This window comes from Antechinus flavipes, chromosome 2, assembly GCF_016432865.1.
Source record: "Antechinus flavipes isolate AdamAnt ecotype Samford, QLD, Australia chromosome 2, AdamAnt_v2, whole genome shotgun sequence".
Lineage (NCBI taxonomy): Eukaryota > Metazoa > Chordata > Mammalia > Dasyuromorphia > Dasyuridae > Antechinus > Antechinus flavipes.
The window spans coordinates 62302879-62324468 of NC_067399.1; the positions used below are offsets into that span (position 1 = coordinate 62302879).

The window sequence follows — 21590 nt, forward strand, 5'->3', positions numbered from 1 at the left end:
CAATCAGTTTTTCTTCATTTCACTCCAGGAACATCAAGTACTTAGGCATGAGCAGGTGGAGGACAGGGGCTCCTCTCCATTCCCCTTTCAACTCCCCTTTAGGTCTTGTCTTCTCCCTAAACTCCTTGAGGTCAAGAATTGTCTTTTTCTTATTTGTATTACTAGTGCTTCACACAGTGCAGGTGCTCAATATTTATTTATGATTGATTGTTATACTGCCTCCATTTTTATGTCCCTAAACTAGGTTTGAAAACAATTCCCAAATAGTTTCTGACATGGATCAGGGATTTAGAGCTGGAATCTTGCCAGCCAGTCCAACTCCTCCATTTCACAGACGAGAAACTGAGGGCAGGAGAATTTAAATGACTTGCTCAGGGTCATGCAGCTAGGCAATGTCACAAGTGGGATCTGACCTCAGGTGTCCCTGGTTCCAAATACCAGCAGGCATGACTAATGGCATTAGTAGATAGTCCCTCTCCTTTAAAAAAAAAAAAAGCAAAATTGGATCCCCAAACTAATCTGTAACACCATGAGCAAGATACAGTTCCATCTTTAAAATGGGGATAATCAATAAAAATCATTAAATTCTATTAAAGATTTGCCTAGAGCAAGTTAAAAGACTTATGCAGAATCAAAGTCAGTTTGTTAGGGATAGAACTTGAATCCATGTCTTCCTGACACTTTATGCCTACTTTCTATCCACTATCTTTCAAATCATAGCTTAATTCATTGGTTTATTGGTAAGAAAATGTTAATAGTACAGATTAAATGTAAAAATATGAAGTGAATTTTTTTTTGGACAGCCAACAATTAAATATCTATTAGTTAGATCTTTCTTTTGTACTCTTTCACATTTTCACAAGCCTGCACACACAGACACACACACACACACACACACACATCCCGAGCTAATGCACCAACCTCACAAAATATATTGTGAAGAAAAGCACTTCATAAACTTGAAATTTATTAGAAATAGTTTAATAAACTTTATATAAACTAGAAATATGGGTTACTATTATTTCGAATGATAAATTCTGGCCAATTTATTAAATTATCTTCTTCTAGAGTTTATGGCCATGCATCTTATTTATTCAGAGAAGAAATCATGCTTAGTACCATAAAATCTTTCCTTTCTCTATAGCTTAAGTACTGAGTTAAGTAAAGGAAGAAAGGAACAAATCAAAAATGAAAGACAGAATGAATGAATGAACAAATAAATGGACAAGGAAATGAATGAATGAATGAATGCCTGAGCAAGTGGATGAATCAATGAGTGAGTAAACAAATAACACAATTTGTGCTAGCTTCTCTTATTAGCCCCCAGATCTTGTGCTCATCTCTACTGTCACAATTTACAGATTGGACAGACAAGAGATCAACACACAAAAACACAAGCAGCATCACATCCATGTTTTTAATGGTTGGCAGTGGAATGACAAAAAACAAAACAAAACAAAAACAAATCAAAACAAAACATAAAAAATAGCCTACAGCCTTCTACAGTTCCATTTCCAGTGCTTAGTTTCAGCATTTGAGGTAAGTAACACTGGTAAGAAATCTCCCACCTGCTATAATTATTGCTTTTGTCTTGCCAACAGCTGCCCATGGCCTTGAAGCACAGGGCCCTGTCACAGTAGAGGGTTCAAAAGGGGCCAGGGCTGGTGGAAGGGAAGAGCAAAATGATTTTTTCCAAGGAAAGGAGTTTGCATTGTAGATAGGACAAAGAGGGAACTGCCCACCTAGAATGAGGCAGGCAGGTCAAACTCCAACAGTCATTCCAATATCAAAGCTATTGAAGGACCATAGGATAGCAGAGTGGTGGGGTCAGGGGGATTCTTAGCAATTAAATCAGGTGATTCCTTTGGTAAGAAAGACTCCCAAAGTAAATTAGAAATGGACTAGAGGGAACTTATAATGCAGCCAAAATGACCATTTCTTCTTCTACTCTGTCCCCTAACCCCCAAATGGCTCTGATTAGTCAGTCTGTGACCAAGGGGCCATACACCTGGTTTGGTCTTAGCTGATATGGAAGCACTTTGGACATCATTGCTATTGCCTCTGACAGCACGAGCCCTTTCAGGACTGGAAAGAGGCCTGAACTACTCTTCCTTTCAATGGCTGAGGGGGTCGGAAATTGTTCACCATGTGGACCTTCACATCATCCTCTGCAGTGAAAAGGAGGCTCCGGAATTTTTCCATCTGTAGGAAGGCAAACCAACATTATCAGCTTAGGTTTGCAAAGTAGGTGATGAGTTCCAGCACTGGTATAAGTAAATATAAAAGACTGAGACAGAACTGGACTTGTGGTCTTCTCTAACTTCTGCATTCTTTTCTGTCCATACAAAGGCAGCAATTTCCCCATTTTACATTTATTTTGTTGGCTCCCTACTTTCTGAATGGGAATCCCAGCAAGTTTCCTTAGCAAAACTTCCATTCTGTTTTCCTTTCTCAACTTCTTCAGTATGGATCTCTAAATTCTAATTTGTTCTCCAAGTTACTACCCATCCTTCCATTCCATTTTCTTGCCACACCTTCTCAAAGTTTTCTAATCCCAGACCCCTGAAAGCAGGCTTAGAGGTCCACTCTACTGTGCATGTTATGGAGAAAAGGAGCAAAGGGCAGAGACTACCTCCCCTCCCCCCAAAACACACATTTTAGTCTTCCCTTCATGATCTCCAAATCTGTTGTTTTCAAGTGGGCTAACTCTTGGTGAAAGGCAGTGGTTCTCTGAGTATCCCTTATGGGTTTATGATCATAATGTAACCAGTAAACAATTGCCTAATTATGCTACAAATATATTTTTCCTCTGTGACAACCAAGCATGAACATGGTTGAACGTCATAAGTTGATTTCTATCTACAGTGATAAGACCATTCAAGACCATGAGTTCTTTGGGGCAAAAATTATTATTATAGTTATTGTGACACTTTGACGAATAAAATTTCTAAAAGTATTTGTAAAACTCCTTTTTTTTGTTGTTGTTTTTGTTTTTAGAACAAAAAACATTTGAGAATCACCAATATAATGGAAAGGGTCCTGTTTTCAGAAGTCTGTATCTGCACTGGGCCACTAGGTGGTATGGTGGGTAGAGTACTAGACAAGGAGTCAGGAAGACACATTATCTTCCTGTGTTCAAATACAACCTCAGAAACTTGCTGGCTGTGTGACCCTGAGCAAGTCGCTTAATCCTATTTGCTTCCATTTCCTTATTTGTAAAATGGTCTGGAGAAGGAAATGGCAAACCATTCCAGTATCTTTACTAAAAAAACCCCAATTGAGGTCACAAAGAGTTGGACATAACTGCAAAACGAATGAACAGCAACAAATATCTATATTCTGGAATCCATTAGATTGTAAACTCCTTGTTTGTCTCTTTTTTTTAATCTCCATTGGTTAGCACATAGTAGGTACTTAATAAATGTTGTTGATAGACTGATCGATTCGACTAGCTCTGTGACTTCAGCCTTGAAACTCCCTAAATATAGGTTTTTCTCATCTAAAAAAGAGGGGTACTATCCCTTTACTTCAACAAACATCTGAGTACCTATGTCTAAGATATGGTGCTAGATCTGGAGGATAAAAGACAAAAATAAAATAGTCCTTGTCCTCAAAGTTCTTCCTTTCCACTTGACTTTCACCTCTCCTTAGGGTCCTGTCCTGTCCTTGGTTGTCCCACCCATTCCTGTCCCCCCAGGTTCAGAAAGGTCTTACCTGTTTTTCTGAAATTGTGATGGGTTCCTTGAGTACTATCCAGGTCACACTCTCACTCAGGGGTGGTGTGGTCAGAGACCCCGGGTAAGTCCAATAGTGGAGGTTCCTGGGTAGGAGGCATTTGGGATTGAAGCTGTTGAACTGGGCTTTGGTTCCCTGGAAAGAGGAGTCAGCAGAGACTGGTTTAAAATCCTACAGGAGCAGAGTTTAGGACTTGGGGAAGGTGAAAACAGAAATTCCCCATCTAAGGTTAGACCAGAGATATTTGTGATTTTCTTATCCCCTTATATCACACCATGGAATTTACTTCTGTGGTAAAGTAAAAGTTTAGACATCTGGAGACTACAAATGTAATATCTAACTTAAGTGGTCCAGTGAATTGAACAAATTACCTGGACATAGGAAAAGCTGCATTCAAATTCTTCCTCAGATACTTACTAGTTATATGTCTCAAGGTGAGTCCCTTACTAAAACCTTGGGAGGTAGGTGATATTATTACTACCCCCACGTTAGAGTAAAGGAAACTGAAGCAGGCAGAAGTTTTCTCAAGATTATATGTCTGAGGCTGGATTTGAACTCAGTTTTCTTGACTCCAGGTCTGATCTATCCACTGTTCCCCTTAGCTTGTGGGGTCAATCAGAATCAATCTAATCCATTTTACTTGAATCCTTCAAATCCCTGACAGTTGAAAGTAGCTATTTTTCTCCCTTCTTGCTCCCCACCCAATCCTTTTCTTCTCTAAGGGTTATATACCCAAACACACTCATAATCAAAGCAGGTGCAGACTGGCAACTGAAACACAGATTTGGAGAAAGAACAGAAATGAGGAAGGATGTTTATGCAGAAGAAAGAGCCAAAGTCTACAGAATACTCACTTTGAATCTGACCATGTAGAGTGCATCAGTCAACCGGTTCATGCTGGCGTGCTCATCTCCAGTCTGGAATTTAAAATGGATAAAATGGTATTAAGAATGTCTTCTAGAAATAGATGATAAATCATCCTTCATTTTTTCAGACATGGCCAATGTATGGATTTGATTTGCCTGACTAGATGTATTTTGTTACAAGGGTAGGCTTTTATATTGTGTGTTGACTGTAAAAAAAAAAAAAAAAAAAAAAAAAGTATTTTATTTAGTATAATAAAATGCCTCTTTGAAAATTCTACTCCATCAATCTGTCTTATGCATGTACCAAAAACAAGCAATATTTCTTGGAAAAAAATACAAAAAGAAATAACAAAAGAATGTCTTCTGGGCATACTAATTTCTGATCTCAGACACACAGCCCACTGGATAACACACACCTGCCTCTTTTCCAAAAGTTCTTGCCCTTAAGGTGTTGACACAACCCATCCATGTCCTCTTCTATCCTAATCCCTGAGTGTGCCTGGGATCTACTGATACAAGGACAAGTTTGAGTCAACCCTACTGAGGAGGAAAAGGGGACATTAAATGACTTTTTGGTGGGAAATTGACCCTCCTCCCTCCCCTCAGCCTTTTCTACAGCTTGAATCCTAAAATGTTAGAATGGGAAGGAAATTTAAAGAACATCTCTTCCAACCTCAACCCAGTACAGCATCTGGGTAGATGATCATTCATAGGGCCATATACAATGGAAACAACATTATGATTTTGAAATCAAGAGCTGAGTTCAAATTCTACCACTCCTACTGACTTCTTAAGTGACTTGGGGAAGTCACTCTCCCCCCCCTTAACCACACCCCTGACTGAAAGTCAATAAAATAAAGGGTTTGGACTCTGATTCCTCTACAGAGATCCAAGTGCTACAATCCTATTGCCATCTTAGAGATGAGAAAACTGGCTATGTCCTGAGCTATGTCCAAAGGGCTTTAAAATCATGCATGTCCTTTGACCTAACAACACCGCTACTAAGCATGAATCCCAAAAGAGAATTTTTAAAAAAAGAAAAGGACTTATATGTACAAAATTATTTATAGCAGTCCTCTTCTCAGGGCAAAAAATGGAAACTAAGGGGAAGGGCATTAATTGGGGAATAACAATAAAATGTAGTATGTGACTACAATGTTATATTACTGTTCTATGGGAAACTCCTCCATGAACTCAAGCAAAATGAAATGTACTATGTACAAAGCAACAGCAATATTGTGGAATGATCAGCTGTCCCGAGGTCTCTGGGAAATTACAGGAGGGGGTGTAAAAAATTACCCTGGCATGGATTCTGTCAATACAAAGTTATTATTAAATAAAATAAAATTAAAATTAAAAAAAAAAAGAAATTACAGGAGGGGGGGGTCAAGATTTGGAGAATGGGGGGGTTTAGGTTTAGATTTTCTGACTGTTCAACCAGTGATCTGTCTTCACTATGATGTCCGGCGCAGAAGAAAGTTCCAGGTATCAGCTCCCTAACCCATGAAGCATAACGTGCTATAGAAATAAGGGACAATATTATTGTTCTCTGCTTATCCTTGAGATCTTCACTAAGTTCAGGCAAGTCAAAGAGAGAAGAGGGAGCAGGTTGGGGGTTGGGGGAAAGTTCTATAACCTAGAAGTCATTTCAAGCTCTTCCCTCCTTCCCTCCAGCACATCCACTCACCTCCAGGAAGATGCCGACCACGGCCAGACCATCTGGGGCTGCAGCTGCTTCTGCAAAAGTCTTGTATTTTTTTCCATTCCAGTGGACCAAATGGAGCTGTGGAAAGGGACAGCCAAACCAAAGCTAACTCTGGTCACATCCAGTGGCTTCTCTGTTCACGGTCCATCTACTTAGTGGCTTATGGAGGCTTATTTGTGGCCTACCTTCTCATCCTATTCTGGCCCTTCTACCAAGAGATATTAAGCCAGGCATTTCAGTTAGCACTTAAAGTGGATGGCTGGGGGTTAAGAATTGTCTGGGGTGCTCCTTGAATCCAATCAATTCTATATAATAGAAAGAAGGCTAGATTTGGCAGTCAGATCTGCCTTTGAATACTGGCTCTAACACCTATTGGTTATATGCCCTTGGCCAAGTTCTTTCTTTATTCTTTTTACGGTATTTTATTTTTCCAAATACATGCAAAGATAGTTTTCAGCATTCATCTTTACAAAACCTTGTGATCCAAATTTTTATCCCTGTCTCCCTGCTTATCCCTCTCCAAGATAGTAAGCAATCTGATAGAGGTTAAAATTTGCAATTCTTCTAAATAGATCTCTATATTTGTCATTCAGTCAAGTCATTTCATCTTTCTAGCCTCCATGTCCTCATCTATAAAATGGGAATAATAAATCCTTGCCTCATGGAGCTGTCATGTGTTTTATGAACTTTAAGGTATTAGAGAAAATGTGAGTTACAAGTATTCAGATCCCCTTGATATTTGACCCGGGATAGCTGTTTTCAGGATTTGTCTTTGTTGACATTCTCTACCTATTCTTCTTTCTACCCATCCAAATCTTTCCTTCCCCTGGAATATCCTTACTCTGGACTAATAGCTTCTTCTTCTATTTTATTACAACTTGCTCTCAGTTAGAAAAATAACACGATATGGTAAAAAATAATTGCACTTAAAGCAGAAGTGTGCTGGTAAATGTTTAACAATCAGTTCCCCAAAAATATTACACATCATATCTAGTTTTAGGCTTAATTTGCATTATTTTCTCCCGTTGCTCTCTTTACAATCAGAAATCAACAATAAATCAAATCCTGTCATGTTGCATGTGCTGATTTTTGAGGTATAAATGCTCACACTGAAATTTTAACCATAAGCTCTTCCAATCTGAGGGAGCAAAAGCATATCCTTGAAGGTGTTGATCTCACAGATGGTCGTTGACTTTGTAGGAAATCAGGTTTTGTTACTAAAAATAACAATCAAATGCTACCTCTGTAGCATGCCCAAGCAGTATCCTTCACAGTAGTTTTAGACTGTTGTTCAGACATTTCAGTTATGTCCAACTTTTCTTGATCCCATTTAGATTTTTTTCACAAAGTAGTTTGCCATTTCCTTCTTCAGTTCATCTTACCGATGAGAAAACTGAGGCAAACAAGGTCAGCTAGTCCTTATAGCTAATAAGAATCTGAGGCTGCATTTTTTATTCAGGTCTTCTAAATTCAAGATCAGGCACTCTATCCACTCACTATTTCCTTTGAGAGGCAGGTAGTTTAAGAATTATTATCTCCACTTTGTAAATGGAGAAGAGAAGGCCCAGAGAATAACTCATTTTCCTAAAGAATTTTGATGGTACAAAGCATCCTTGCGAGACAGAGGAATTATTGTCTCCATTTCACAAGTGTATAAAACAAGATTCAGGGAAATAAAGTGACTGGTCTCAAGTCACATAGTTAGTGGCAGAATTGGAACCCAAGGATTTACATTACTAAAGGTGAAATTACTGAAAGTGTAAAATGGAAGGCAGAGGATGAAGAAAGCTTCTTTGGGCCCCTTAATGACAGCACATGGTGGGAGAGAAAGGGGTTCTTTGTTCCCCCTATAAAGAGGGCAGAGCCCTGGGATCTTACCTCACTGGAGAAGGACTTCCCATCCACTGTATGTTCTGAACCTAAGCTGTGTTTTTTCCCCCAGTGAAAATGGAACTGCTTCAGCCGGTAGGGCCCATCCAGGGGTCCCCCATGAACCACTATGGAGAGAGACAGAGGGATAACAAGAACTCTCATTTTTCCCAAGGAAAGTCCCAATTCAGAAGGTCCTTTCATACACAGATTCTTATCTAGCACTAGAAGGAATTTTGCCAGATAAAGATAATAATTAGCATTTATATAGTGTTTGAAGTATAGCCTAACTAGAAGAGGAACTAGTAAATGGTTTGGAATTAGCTCCCAAGGGATTAGTGAAAGTCCAGCACTCAGGAGGTATCCAAATCTGTCCTCCCCCACAGCAGATTAGTTAAGTGATTGATTAGCTTAAGGGGCTCCTTTCAGTTAGCTCCCAAAATTGGGGAAACTGAGGCTTCAGTGGCCAAGTGATTTGCCTTCAGATTCAGAAACAAACCAATACACTACAGAGCCCAAGATGGATTTAGCCCTATCAGAGAAATAGGGGACAATCTAGTCTAAACCTTTTATTTTATAAAAAAAAAAAAAAAAAAAAAAAAAAAAAAAAAGGAAAATAAGGATCAGAGAGGTGGGAAAAAAAACTTGGCCAAGCTTAGAAGTGATTCAGAAGAACTTAACATCTTCTAATGGACAAATAAAATTTCCCTTTCTCCACCACATGCTGTCTCCTCTCAAAAGTCTCCCTGGGAGATGGTACCATGGCCAGCAGCAGCCTATGCCAGACCCAAAGATAAATCACAAGGAGGAAAGGAACAGGGAGAAATTTTTCATTTGGAAAATACACACTGCCCTAATTTTAGCTGGCTTTGGAGGTGAGCCAAAGTCGGAAATCCCAAGGTGAAGAAGGGGGCTCTGTCCTCTGTTAGATCCTCCCCCTCAACCCCCTGGTGACATTCCTCCAAATGAGCCAGACAACCAGGAGGAAGGTTAACTAGTGCAGGCTCTAGAAAGAACTAGGATGTATATCCTGGAGGTTCTAGCCTGAAGCTCATTAGCAGAGGGGCTCACTAGGCTAGAACTTTCAGCAACTTTAGGTTTCAAGTTCTCTACCCTTTTTCTTCATCTGAGACAATATCCCATCATCCCACTCCTTCCTACCCTCTCCCATAACTGTTCTACTTTCCAGCCTCCTTTCCTTCCAACCCTGACACAAGCAAGAAGGAGGATGGGAGAATAGTTGTGTCAGTCCTCACAATGCTCATTTTCAAGAGTCTGTTAGGACCTTTGGATCTTTTTATTCTAGGGAGAGCCCAGAACTGTGGGGAAGAAGGGATGGCAAGGGCAGAAGTAGCGATGGCAAGGGCAAGGGAAATTGGAGATAGCAAAGGAAATTCCTGTCTATGAGACAGTGGAGCTATATTTGGAGCAAGAGACTTTGGCTCTGCTCACAGACCAATTAATGTACAGAGGCACTGCTGCATTGTCTTGTTGCTAGGTTGTGTTATATTATTGTTCTATTGTCTTTGTCCTGCTATAATAGCTGGCATACATTTAGCACTTTAAATATATTGCCTCATTTGAACCTCACAACAATCAGAGGGGACAGATAAGTGATATTATTATCCCCATTTTCCAGATGAGGAAACTGAGGCAGATAGCGATTGGTTAAGTGATTTGTCCAGGATTACATAGCATCCTGCTATGGGGTGTGTGTGTGTGTGTGTGGGTGTGTATACCTGTGTCCACACAGACATGCATTCCAGGTTGTATCTGGGTATTGCCATATCATTAGCCATCTATCAAGGCTGTTATAAACAAATTAAAGTGTCAGAGGGACATGAACTATTACAATCATGTTGTGCTTGGGCTATTTCACCGTTTTCACAAAAACATCCTTTTGGTTGTGTTGCTAAATATTGACCTTATCTCTTTGCTATGTTATTGTGATTCTTTTGAATCTTCTTCAGACAAAATAAACTGCTCTGAGGGTTACTGTAATTGTGTTTAGGGTTTCGGTTTTGTGCAGAGTCAAGGATCCTGACACTATATCAGCTTCCAGTTCCGACTCAGATCAGCAACAGTCAGGGCAGCCTCTCCTGCCTCCATTTTTGTCTGCAGGCCCCCACCATGAAACCAGTCTCAGCAAGAGCTGAAAAATGCCCACTCTCAGTTGGGCAACATGAAGGTGACTGCTTTTAAAAACAGATCACAAAGTAAGGGGACCTGTGCCAGCCCCCAGATGCTCCCAAGAGCTGGCCAGGGAGAGCACAGAATTTGAAGGAAAATGGGCATTAGCAACCAAGTCCTCACTCCATCCCAAGGACAGGCTGAATTTTTTGTGTGTCTAATTTCCTTAGTAGGGAACAAATAAGGACAAGTTCCACTGACACTTGTCCCCTACAATGTTCTGAACTAGGGTAAGGGTCCATTGTCCAGCCTGGTCTCCTTCCAACTGCAATGGATGGGGCCAAGGATAACCCTTGGCAAAACTAGGAAGTCATAAAACCATAGGATTTAGAACTAGGAAAAACAACAATTTTAAAACAAGAGTTCTTCAATTAGCATCTTCAGACACCCTCCCCCCATTCCCAAAAGAAGGTCTGTGGGTAAATTTTACAGGGTAAGTGAACTTGGATGAAAAAAAAAATCTCTATTTTCTATAACTGCTAAGTGAAATTTACACTATTCTTCAATCATATATGTAGACAACAGATATTCTGAGAAAGGGTCCACAGCCCTCACCATTCTGCATCCATGGCACAAATGAGCTTAAGAACCTGCTTTGGGGATAACGGAGGGCTACCTCCTCTTTTGGGTTGAAAAAACTGGGGTCCAGAAATGATTGGCCCTCATTCATACAGGTAACAAAGAAGGAATGTGAATCCCAAGGTTAGATGGAGTGAGGTCTATGTTTTGCCCTCGAACAATGAAGTCTAATTTGTGGCACCCCCAATCTCCTCTTACTTCTACCCCTTTTTATTTTATGCTCACTTTAAATCAGTCTGCTTGCTTGATTAAATTCTCGAGCCCTGCCCAGAAAATCCTAGGAAGAGCCAGCTCCCAAAGTTGCCTCTTTTTTCTAGTTTTGCCACTTTTTAATCACAAATTAGGGCTCAGGGCTCATCCCCAGGCACCCAGCCCTTTCAAGGTGAGCTCCAGTAACAGGCTCCAATTTCTCCCTGAAAGGGATCAGGAGCTTCAGGCTATTAGCTGAGGGGAGTCTTACACTATCTGAAAGTTACTAGAACCTGTTAGAATTTTAATTACTGGATTGAGTGTCAAGTTGGCCTCAGGTCAGGCAGCTGAACTGGTGGCTCCTGTTGAATAGACAGCTTGGAAGATTAAGATGGGAGAAATACCTGCAGCTAGATTCTTGGAAGGTAACAAACCCGAGTTTCCAGGCTCCCTTTCCCTCTATCCACTCCCTTATCTCTGCATCCAGAGCTATCTCCAGTCCTCCTGATCTCTATCTGGCCGCTGGATCCAGGTGGCTCTGGAGGGGAAAGTGAGGAAAGTGCCCTTGCCCAGCCCTCCCTCACTTAAATCCAATTCACTTGCATGTCCCAAAATCGCCTCCCTGACGTCATGGGCCTCTTGGAGAGCGAAGGGAAAACAACCACCATCCTGTCTTTGCTAAGGCATCAAGGCAGTACCAGGTTTAAATGTTTGCCCTACTACCTTAGTAGGGAGCCAGGGTGATAGAAGAGAAAGAACATTAGATTTGGGGCCAGAAAATCTCATTTTGAATCCCAGCCAAGCCATTTATTGTGATCATGAGGAAGCCATTTGGCCTATCTCAGCCTCTGATCTAGAAAAATGAGGGGGTTGGCCTAGATCAGGGCTTTTTAACCTACTTTGTGCCATGGACGACTTTGGCAGCCTATGGAGACCTAGGAAAGCCTATATATAGGCCCCTTATAAATGCATTAAGAAAAATACACAGGAATACAAAGGGAAAATGATATTGAAATACAGTTAGCAAAAATGTTTTAAAAATAAAATAAAATAAGCTCACCGATCCCCAGGTGAAGAGCCCTTGGAATATAGGGAGCTCTAGGATTGCTTTCAGCTCAAGGGTCTTTTGATTTACAATGGCTGAAATGGACTGACCCGCAGGAAGGAGCATCTGACAAGGAGGCGACTTGGGCTCTAGGCCCAGCCTGGGAAACATGTTTTAAACTGCCATAAAAATTGAGCTGTAGGGATTGTTATAGGGCTTCATTCCAGAGAACGTTTGTAGAATCAGCAGGAGAAATGGGAATGGGCACCTTGGCAAGATGCTAATGGGTAGCTAGCAGCTCTCTAAAATAAGACTAAAATTATCAGAGCTGGTCCTGGTCTGCAGGGCTAACGGGAGTTTCCTCATAGATAGTTTCCTGATGAGGATGAAATCTGAGGCTCCAACTTGAAAAAAGAAGTAGCCAGCCTTCTAACCTATTCTAGTAAATAGAATTTAACCTCACGGAACTATCAAAGAATCCTAAAAATCAAGCTCCTGGTTCTCTGGTATGTTGTATGAACTGTAGAAGAATACTATCAAAGAACTAAAAATCAACCTCCTGGAACTATCAAAGAACCCTAAAAATCAAGCTCCTGGTTCTCTAGTATGTTATATGAACTACAGCAGGATACTATCAAAGAACCCTAAAAATCAAGTTCCTGATTCTCTGATATGTTGTATGAACTGTAGCAGAATATATATATATATATGAAGGTTGGTTATTTGTTGGGCATTCATGGAGTTGTACCAGAGCCAATTCAAACCAGTCATGAGAGCTGATTGTTAAATTTTCTATGGAAGTACCTCAGAAATGGCAGATGCAACAAATGAGGGCTTGATGCATTTTGTTGATTGTTTTTGACTTAAGAACTTGATGGAGGGAACATTAATAATGTATACTAAACTTGAAAGCGTGCACTGTTTTTTAAGAGCTCTGACTGTTAAACATTTACAAGCACAGTTGTGGACAATGATCCACTTCTAAAGTGTCCAAACTCCAAACAGGGTATGTGAGAGTGGAAAAATACTAACATATCCGATAGGTCCAATCGAGCTGCCTAACACCAAGGGTCATGATTCCATGACAGGGTCCTCCTGCAGCTTTTCCTAGGGCAATCTCCACAGTCAGAAGTCAGGGTAGGAGGGCAAAGATGGCTTGGGCTTCAAGGACAGTATAAGGAAGAGTGGATGTGATGAGATCATCCCTTGGGTGAGCCAAGGGAACTGGGAATATTTGACAATGGTACAGGGAATAGAGCACTGGGCCTAGAATCAGTAAGGATGGAATTAAAATCCATCCTCAGATATTTACTAGCTGTGTGATCCTGGGCAAGTCACTTAATCCTGATTGCCTCAGTTTCCTCAATTGTAAAATGTAAATGTACAAAATAATAATAATCATGGCATCTTTCTCTCAGAGTTATTATCAAATATGATAATAACTATGGAGCACTTAACACAATGCCTGGCACACAGTAGGCACTATATAATATAATTATATCTACTGTTATATTTCCTACCTCTATATCTTTCAACTTCCTGTGAAATTTTCCTCTCATATATTTTCTTCTAAAGAAGAAATCCTTTGAGGAAGGATAGAATAATAGAATACTGGACTTTATTTGGATTCAGATGACTTAAGTAAATTCATTTCTGCTCTCTCCGTTTCCTCATCTGTAAAATGGGTGAGATTCTTCCAGTTCTAAGAGTCTGTGTTTCTTTAGCCAACAGACCCCAAAATAACTATCTTTATCTTCATTGCACACTATTAACTCTAATCTCAGCTCAAAGGTACTAATGAGGTCAGAGGAAGCTTAGAGATAGGAAGGACAGAACTGAAAGAATTAGTCTTCAATTGCACATGTTTAACATATATTGGATTATTTGCTGTCTACAGGAGGGAGAGGGGGACAAGAAGGGAGAAAAATTTGGATTTTTTTTGCAAGGTTTTGCATGTTGAAAACTAACTTTGCATATATTTTGAAAATAAAAAGCTATTATTAAAAAAAAAAAAGAATTAGTCTTAAGACCCATTCAAATCTAAAACTATCTGTTTCAGTCTTGGCTTGGATAAAATAGTTGAGAGCCTTGTTAGTGCACACACAGCCAAGACCAGGGACCAAAACCCAGGTCATCTACTCCTAGAACCTCAGGAGTTTTCTCATGATACTTGATAGTCAAATTGAACTACAGAACAGGATCTGACCTGTCCCTTTCCAAAAGAGAGAGCACATTTATGTATTATGTGCCAAGTACTGTGCTAAACACTTTACAATTATTTTCTCATTTGATCCTCACAACAGAGGTAGATGCTATCATTGTCTACGTTTTACAGATGAGGAAACTGAGGCAGAGAGGTTAATGTCACACAGCTAGTAAATGTCTGGAGTGGGATTTGAACACAAGACTTCCTGACTCTTTTTTCTGAGCCACTCTAGCTGTGTAGATGAAAAATAGAGGAAGAAAGAGATGAGGGAAGGATGAGTTTCTGACTCCCAACTCCTCCCCTACAGTCTCCTATACATTGAGAGACCCACATGTGCCATCCTGTTTACTCACCTGTCCTGTCATCCTCATCATCAAACTCCACCATGACAGAATGTCCATTGTTGGAGATGCTTAGCGACATGCAGGACTCATAGGCCAGGACCAGGGGCTTTAAAGTAGGGTCATAGACAGCTTGACTGGAGACAATGTTGATGGGAGACTGGCGGTCCCCTTGGGCGATGGGGTATAACTTGTGCCATTCAGAGGGACCTGTGCAAGCAGGATAGCAGCAAATAAAAGCATCAGACCTCCACATCTGCTCTCAGAGTTCCCCATATCTTCTCCTTCCATCTCTACCAACTAATGCCCTACCTATCCTTGAAGAGCCAGCTCAAATGTGATTACCTCCAGGAAGTTTTCCAAAATTCTCATCTAGAGAAGTTACTTTTCCTTTCTCTGACTTCAGAGTAATTCTGAACTTCTCTTTTAGACTCCTATTCTCTCATATATATTATGTATCCATGTACCAAGCTGGGAATTCTTAAGGGCTAAAACAAATTCTTTACCTTTCTACTTCTCCCAGTACCTATTACAACCTTTTTTGTTTACTTACTAAAGTTTTGTGGAATGAATGCTGAATGCTGAGAAGGGCATTGTGGAACAATTTGGATAGAACCAAGGTTGTTCTCCCTGAAATCAACTCCTCCATTCAGGACAGCTGAAAATATCCATATCCCTTTTAATAATCCATGAAGTTAGTGAGCATTGCCAGACTAGGATTCAGCAGGCCTGGCTTGTAGCCTGACTCTATTGTTAACACAATATGACTTTGAGCTTCCCTGGTTGAAGCAGTTTGTCACAACAGATAGAATGCTATGTCTAAAGTCAGAAGTCCAGAGTTCAAATCTCACTTAGATATTTAGTCATTTGGCATGTTTACCTCAATTATAAAATGGAAATAACAACAGCATCCATCTCCCTGTGTTTTTTGTGAAGATCACATGAGTTAATAATGGTAAAGAATATAGTGCAATGCTGGGTGCACAGTAAGTACTATATAAATGTTAGTTTTTGTTATCATTAACAGTTTCTTCTATCAAATGAAAAGGCTGGATGAGATCACCTCTAAAGTTTCTAACATACTGTGATCCTTATTTAGAAACATCTAAGTGATAAGATATCAGAAGTAAAGATACTCAGAGACTAGATCTCACTCAAAACCTGATTCCTAGGATCTTTAGAAAACAGATCTATCCCAAGATCCTCATTTTACAGATGAGGAAACTGAGGCTGAGAGAAATAAAGTGACTTGACTAAATTATAAAAAAAATTTGAACCCACGTCCTCCAACTCCAATATTCTTTTCTCTCTCATTATGCCGTCCCAAGTTTTTTATTTATTTATTTATTTTTGCTGAGGCACTCGGGGTTAAGTGACTTGCCCAGGGTTACACAGCTAGGAAGTGTTAAGACCAGATTTGAACTCAGGTCCTCCTGACTTCAGGGCTGGTGTTCTATCTACTTGTCCCAATTTTTAAATGAGTGAATACTTTTTATATATCTGACCCTTTAAAAACGTGTGTGTATGTATACATTCACACATATACATACAATTTTCATGTGTGTGTCTGTGTGTCACACACAATACATATATAGTTTTGATAAATGTAAAACTCCAGAATTTACAGTTACATTACAGCTATTTGGGAATTAAAGGGATACACACAACAATTTCTTAACTAACCAAACTAATAGAATGAATGTCAGAGGGAAACTAGAGTTATTTTCCCTATAAATCTTCAGGAGAAGAAAGGATTCTCCATACCAAATGGCTTAGCAATCATAAGGAGGCTGGATTAGCTAGCTCCCCAGTTTATCCAGTTCAGTATTCTGTGATTCTATAGTTTCCCACTATATGACCTCTGAAGACATTTGATTCTCTTTCTCTATCCTGCTCCAGCTTTTAGGTTTATCTCGTCCCTCTCAAGGTAGAAGGAAGATCCAAGATGAGGTCACTTGGGCATTTATTAGAACCATGGGATTCTAGATGGAGGAACTATGGGTATCCCTTTATGATGAAGAAACTGGTTCAAAGTTAAGTGACTCATCCCCAATCATACAGGTATAAGCCTAATAAAAGTCAGGATTTAAACCTGGATTTCTGGACTTTTAGACATTAACTCTAGTAATAGTTTTAAGAGAATGGAAGCTTTGATTATAATGAGGTTTTGGTTAAGCAGTAGGTTTGATTTCTCTAGGATATCTTACCTACGGTAATCATTTAATAAGTGCTCATACAGTGAACCTGAAATATGTCTATTCCTTCAAGGTCATAGGAAATCTGGTACTCATGAGGGATTCCTTCAATGAGATAAAAGTCCAGTCCAGGATGATCTCCCCATCAATACCCTAAGTCTGCTATAATCTGAGCAGGGTTTAGAGGCCCACCATCTAAAATAAGGAAGGGCAGAAAGTTTGCCTGTCTTCCACCAATAAATCCTCACCTCCTCTTGGGTTGATTTTCACTCCTGAGAAAGTGACTGCACATGCCTTGATCTTCAAATACAAGTGAAGGTATACCCACAACACCTGGATGCACACTCTCATATTCAGCATTGATAAACACCCAAGAACACAGTCACTCGGCAAGCAACTATCACTGTACACTTGTTCGTACACATAAATTCACAAAAAAGTCACATTTACATAAGGCGTATTGGTAACAAGGAGAACACTGCTTCATTTGCTCTGCCCAACATCTCCCATTTTACAAAGGCTGGAGCTAAGCTTCCTATCAGCTCTACAGAATCCAGAGCTCTTTAAGCTACAAGCACCTCTTACAAGGAACTTATGATGCAACATATAGCTAAGCATCCTAAAGCCTTGCAGCACACACACACACACACACACACACACACACACACACACACACACCTACCAGACATATGCTAAGACAAATGCAAACTTTCGCACCACGGATCATCCAGGTAGGTGGATGTACTCCCAGAAATCCACACCTTCCTACCTCATGCCCATCTCCAGGCATTTGTACCCAACCACACATGTAATTCACACAGAGGGCTCCCCAACAAGACCCCTCCAGCATCCCCGGCACAAACCCACCTGTACAGGAAGTGGCACTTCTCTTCCTCCTGGCTCCCTGACTCTGAGGGTCTGCCAGCCATTCCATCCTTCCATGACTATTTTACCCGTGGCTGGTGGGGTTCTCCCCCCTTGCCCCTTTTAACTTACTAAGTTTTCCTTGGGAAGCTGTGGTAAGTGCTAGGCTTCAGATCAGATGTGTATGACTCAGATTCTCACAGCTCCTGCCTCTCTGTTTATTTTTAAATCCCCTTTTTTTGGGGCCTGCTGTAAATCCTTTCCTAGGAAAGCAGCTCCTCCGATGAGGCTCCCCATCCTGAAGGGGCAACTCCAGAGCTAGGGACCACCCCCTGCGCTGTGGTGGGGGCTGGTGACTTCGGATGAGTGCCTGTGTGCGCTGCTCTGAGGGAATGGGCAGGGAAACGATGTCAGCCACAACACCCCCTCCCTGAGTGCGAGGGAACATACCCACACTCAGGTGAACTCAACATGTTCTTAGGTATGAACTCTCTGTACCCATTCCCTTTTGATTTTACTATTGCTGATCTCTATTTCATTGCATCTCTATGTTTACTGCTGTCATTCTTTGTCTCTCCCTCCCTCCCTCTCTCATCCTTTTCACTGTATTTTTTTTATCCATCCCCTTATGTCTGTCTGTCTCTCTTTCATCCTTTTCACTATAGTTCTTTTTTGTTCATCTCCCCCCATCCTCATCCTTTCTCCTATCTTTTTTTGTCCATCTCTCTCTCTTATCCTTCTCACTGTATTTCTTTTTGTCTAGCTCCTTGTGTCTGTCTGTTTCTCTCTCATCCTTTTCACTATAATTCTTTTTTGTCCGTCTCTCATCCTTGTGTCTGTCTTTTTAACCCTTTCCACGTAACTTTCTTTTTCTCTACAAGTTTTCCACCAATTTTTCTTTACAGACACAAGTAGACTTAAGGCCATCACCACATCTCTACCCACATCCCCAAAAAGCCCAGTTAAAGTGGAAGTCTTGACATACTTTCCACTGATGATCCCGGCACCACAAGTTCCTTTCTAGTTAAAAATGACCCATCCCTACTCTCTGGCTCACATTCTCCATCTTCTTTTTTTGTCCGCTTTTTCTTCCCCAATTACTTACTGAACCCCTAAAATATCTTTTCTCTTCCCAAAAAAGGACCCAGTCAGATGTATACTCTCTGGAACACTGGGGGCCTGCCTTCGAGAATAAGTGTGATCCCCTCCTCTCCCATAACTCCTTTCCAGAAGGCTGCCAGGTCAACATGTGTTTCAATGAGTTTTTACTCCCTCAGGTTAAGGCTTCTGCAGACTGGAGACGCCCCCCCCCACCTCCATTCTGTCCTGGTAGGCATTAATTGGGGGGGCGGGGAGGAAGAAAGGAAGAAATGTGCTCTGTAGGACTGAGGCTGGGTGCAGGAAGAGGAGGAAGATGTAGCTCAGACTTTGCACCACTTACTGTGTCCTGATCATCTTGGGAAATAGGGTTTGGAATCATGCAAGCACAAAAATGTGATTTAGAGCTATGAGATTATCCAGCCCAACCTCCTCACTTTAAAAACAAGGGAATTAGGATCTCAGAAGGAAAATGACTTGTGCAAGGTCATACTGAGGAGATAACGAGGAATTCTGGCTCCGGGCCAAAAAAGCAGGGCTGAGGAAGCGTATTTGGATGGGGGGAAGGAGAGGGATGGAGGCGAAGGGAACCAGTTTCCCCTCTGCCAGCGGGTTGCAGATCGGAGATGGCAGGTCTGGGTGGTCCAGGCTGAGAGGGAGGGCATGGGGCTCCAGACCAGAGTAGGAAGGAGTTGGTCTGGGGGAGGGAGCCAGCGGCTATCTAGAAGGTGAAAGAGGCGTTGGGGCAGGAGCTTGGCAAGCGGGGGCGGAGATTCCTGGGTCTCCGTTCGGAATTGAGCCGGGCTCCAATCCCCGCGGAAGGTGGGAGGTCCCGGGTCCTGCCTGGAAGCCGGAGCCCGGGCTCCACGCTGGCTTTCGGAGGGGAGCATCCAAGGGTCCAGGGGCCTACGTTTCGGGGCGGGGGGGGGGGTATCGTGTCTGTCCTCCTACCGTCCTCCTGGCCGTAGCCCCAGCCGTGGTGGCCGGTCATAGCGCTGCCGCCGCCGTTCCCGCTGCGCACCTGTCTCGGTTACAGCTCGGGCTCCCGCACTCGCTCTGCGCGGAGCCGACGCCGAGCCCCTGCTTAAAGCCTCCGGCAGTTTGGCCGCGGGTGGAGATCCTCGGGGACCCGCCTCCCGCGTGCATCCTGCCCCACCTCCTCTCTCCTCCCACCTTACCGGGCCAAGGGCTGAGATGGGGAGATGATGGGACGGGACCCGAGAAGGGGAGGAGGACTTTCAGCTGCTTCTCAAAGAGGCTGCCTGCGCGTGTCTTTCCTAGTTTGGGGGCGCCAGGAGGGGGGCACATTGTCAGGTGGAGGGAAGGGGGTGGTGATAAACAGCTGCCGTTGGGGTATGACTTGAGAAACTCCAGGCAGATTTTCTCCTCCATCCAACCCCAAAATACCCTCCCCCCGCAATATCCCAGGAACCTGTCGGATATTTAAGATTTCACCAGTAGAGATTCATTTATTGGGTTGGACCTTAAGGTTTTTTTTAGATCTGTTATCAATGAATGAATGAATGAAGCATGCCTAGGGGTGATGATACTTTAAATCTGTTTCTGTATGACTACTGATCGAGAGCAAGATTCCCTCTGTGGGGGATGGGTCACCAGATAGATGCCAGAGAGGGGGAACCGAAATAAAAGTATATCGGAGGTCTTTGGAAACAAATTTCAGTGAAGGAAGTTGGAAGATTTGGGGAAAAATCAGATGCAGATTTCCATCCCCTCAATGTGCCCCCAGAATAGTAAAGTCCCCTTCGGGGACACAATTCTGCCAAGTGGCTTCACTTGAGCTGCTGAGAGGCTTTCTGGACCAAAAGAAATAGTGGATGTAGTGGGATCACTTCAAAAGCTGTATTGGAGTCACTTGGAATCCGAATTTTAAAGTTGAACTATCATAAGGTCATAGATCATCAGAACCAGAAAGAACTTTAAGAATTTATAATATTGGATAGAGGAATGAATTAATTTAGATCACTAGATATGATATAATTTGACAAAATTGTTAGTACCAAATGTACAATGATCTGCCACTTCCTTAAAGATTCCTTATACTGTCAGAATTTCAGTAATGTACTTACACTCCTACTCTTAAGATATTTCCTCTTGACTCTGGAAGATGACTATGAACCACTACATAGAATTTCCAATCCCTATATTTTTGCCCGCCTGCATTTTTGATTTCCTTCTCAGGCTAATTGTACACTATTTCAAAGTCCTATTCTTTTTGTACAGCAAAATAACTGTATGGACATGTATACATATATTGTATTTAACTTATACTTTAACATATTTAACATGTATTGGTCAACTGGCCATCTGGGGGAGGGGGGAGGGGAAAGGAGGGGAAGAGTTGGAACAAAAGGTTTTGAAGTTGTCGATGCTGAAAAATACCCATGCATATATCTTATAAATAAAAAGCTATTTAAAAAAAGATATTTCCTCTTGATTAGGTTGAGCTGAACCACATCCTAGATCTCTTCCATCCTGAGATCTTACCCTGGAGGGACCCTGATTCAAGCTGGATCTAACCTTTCCAAGTCCTTACTCCTTTCCATTGGGATTCATGGAATGAAGGGCAAAACAGCCTGAATGAAGTGTTTTTTCTTGCATGGATTGCTAAGGGCCACTGGGGTCTCCAGACTAGGCCTTGTTGCCATACCTATCTCCTCCCCATTTACTCCTAAAACTATCAAAACTAT

General features: G+C 41.6%; 1 protein-coding gene across 3 annotated transcripts; it reads right to left on the reverse strand.

Moving 5' to 3' along the window:
• Nucleotides 1-1403: 1403 nt before the first annotated feature.
• Nucleotides 1404-20136, reverse strand: CA7 (carbonic anhydrase 7). 3 transcript variants are annotated; one of them, XM_051975073.1, is made up of 7 exons: nucleotides 20061-20136; nucleotides 14738-14935; nucleotides 8185-8303; nucleotides 6289-6384; nucleotides 4590-4652; nucleotides 3715-3870; nucleotides 1404-2202 (listed from the first exon to the last, which is right to left on the reverse strand). In XM_051975073.1, the coding sequence occupies exons 2-7, from the start codon at nucleotides 14805-14807 to the stop codon at nucleotides 2080-2082; spliced, it is 627 nt and encodes a 208-aa protein (XP_051831033.1). In that variant the 5' UTR covers nucleotides 14808-14935; nucleotides 20061-20136; the 3' UTR covers nucleotides 1404-2079. The 3 variants fall into 3 exon arrangements, with proteins under 3 accessions (XP_051831033.1, XP_051831032.1, XP_051831031.1); XM_051975072.1 differs by lacking the exon at nucleotides 20061-20136 and adding an exon at nucleotides 19834-19982; XM_051975071.1 differs by lacking the exon at nucleotides 20061-20136 and adding an exon at nucleotides 17788-19776.
• Nucleotides 20137-21590: the final 1454 nt, after the last annotated feature.

Coding starts and splice junctions, on each gene's coding strand:
- CA7 (XM_051975071.1), bottom strand. CDS start 17,854: ATGGAATGGCTGGCAGACCCTCAGAGTCAGGGAGCCAGGAGGAAGAGA. Junction 8,304..14,737: donor TGATGAGGATGACAGGACAG/GTGAGTAAACAG, acceptor CTCTCTCCATAG/TGGTTCATGGGGGACCCCTG. Junction 2,203..3,714: donor TCACAATTTCAGAAAAACAG/GTAAGACCTTTC, acceptor GCCTTCCTACAG/ATGGAAAAATTCCGGAGCCT.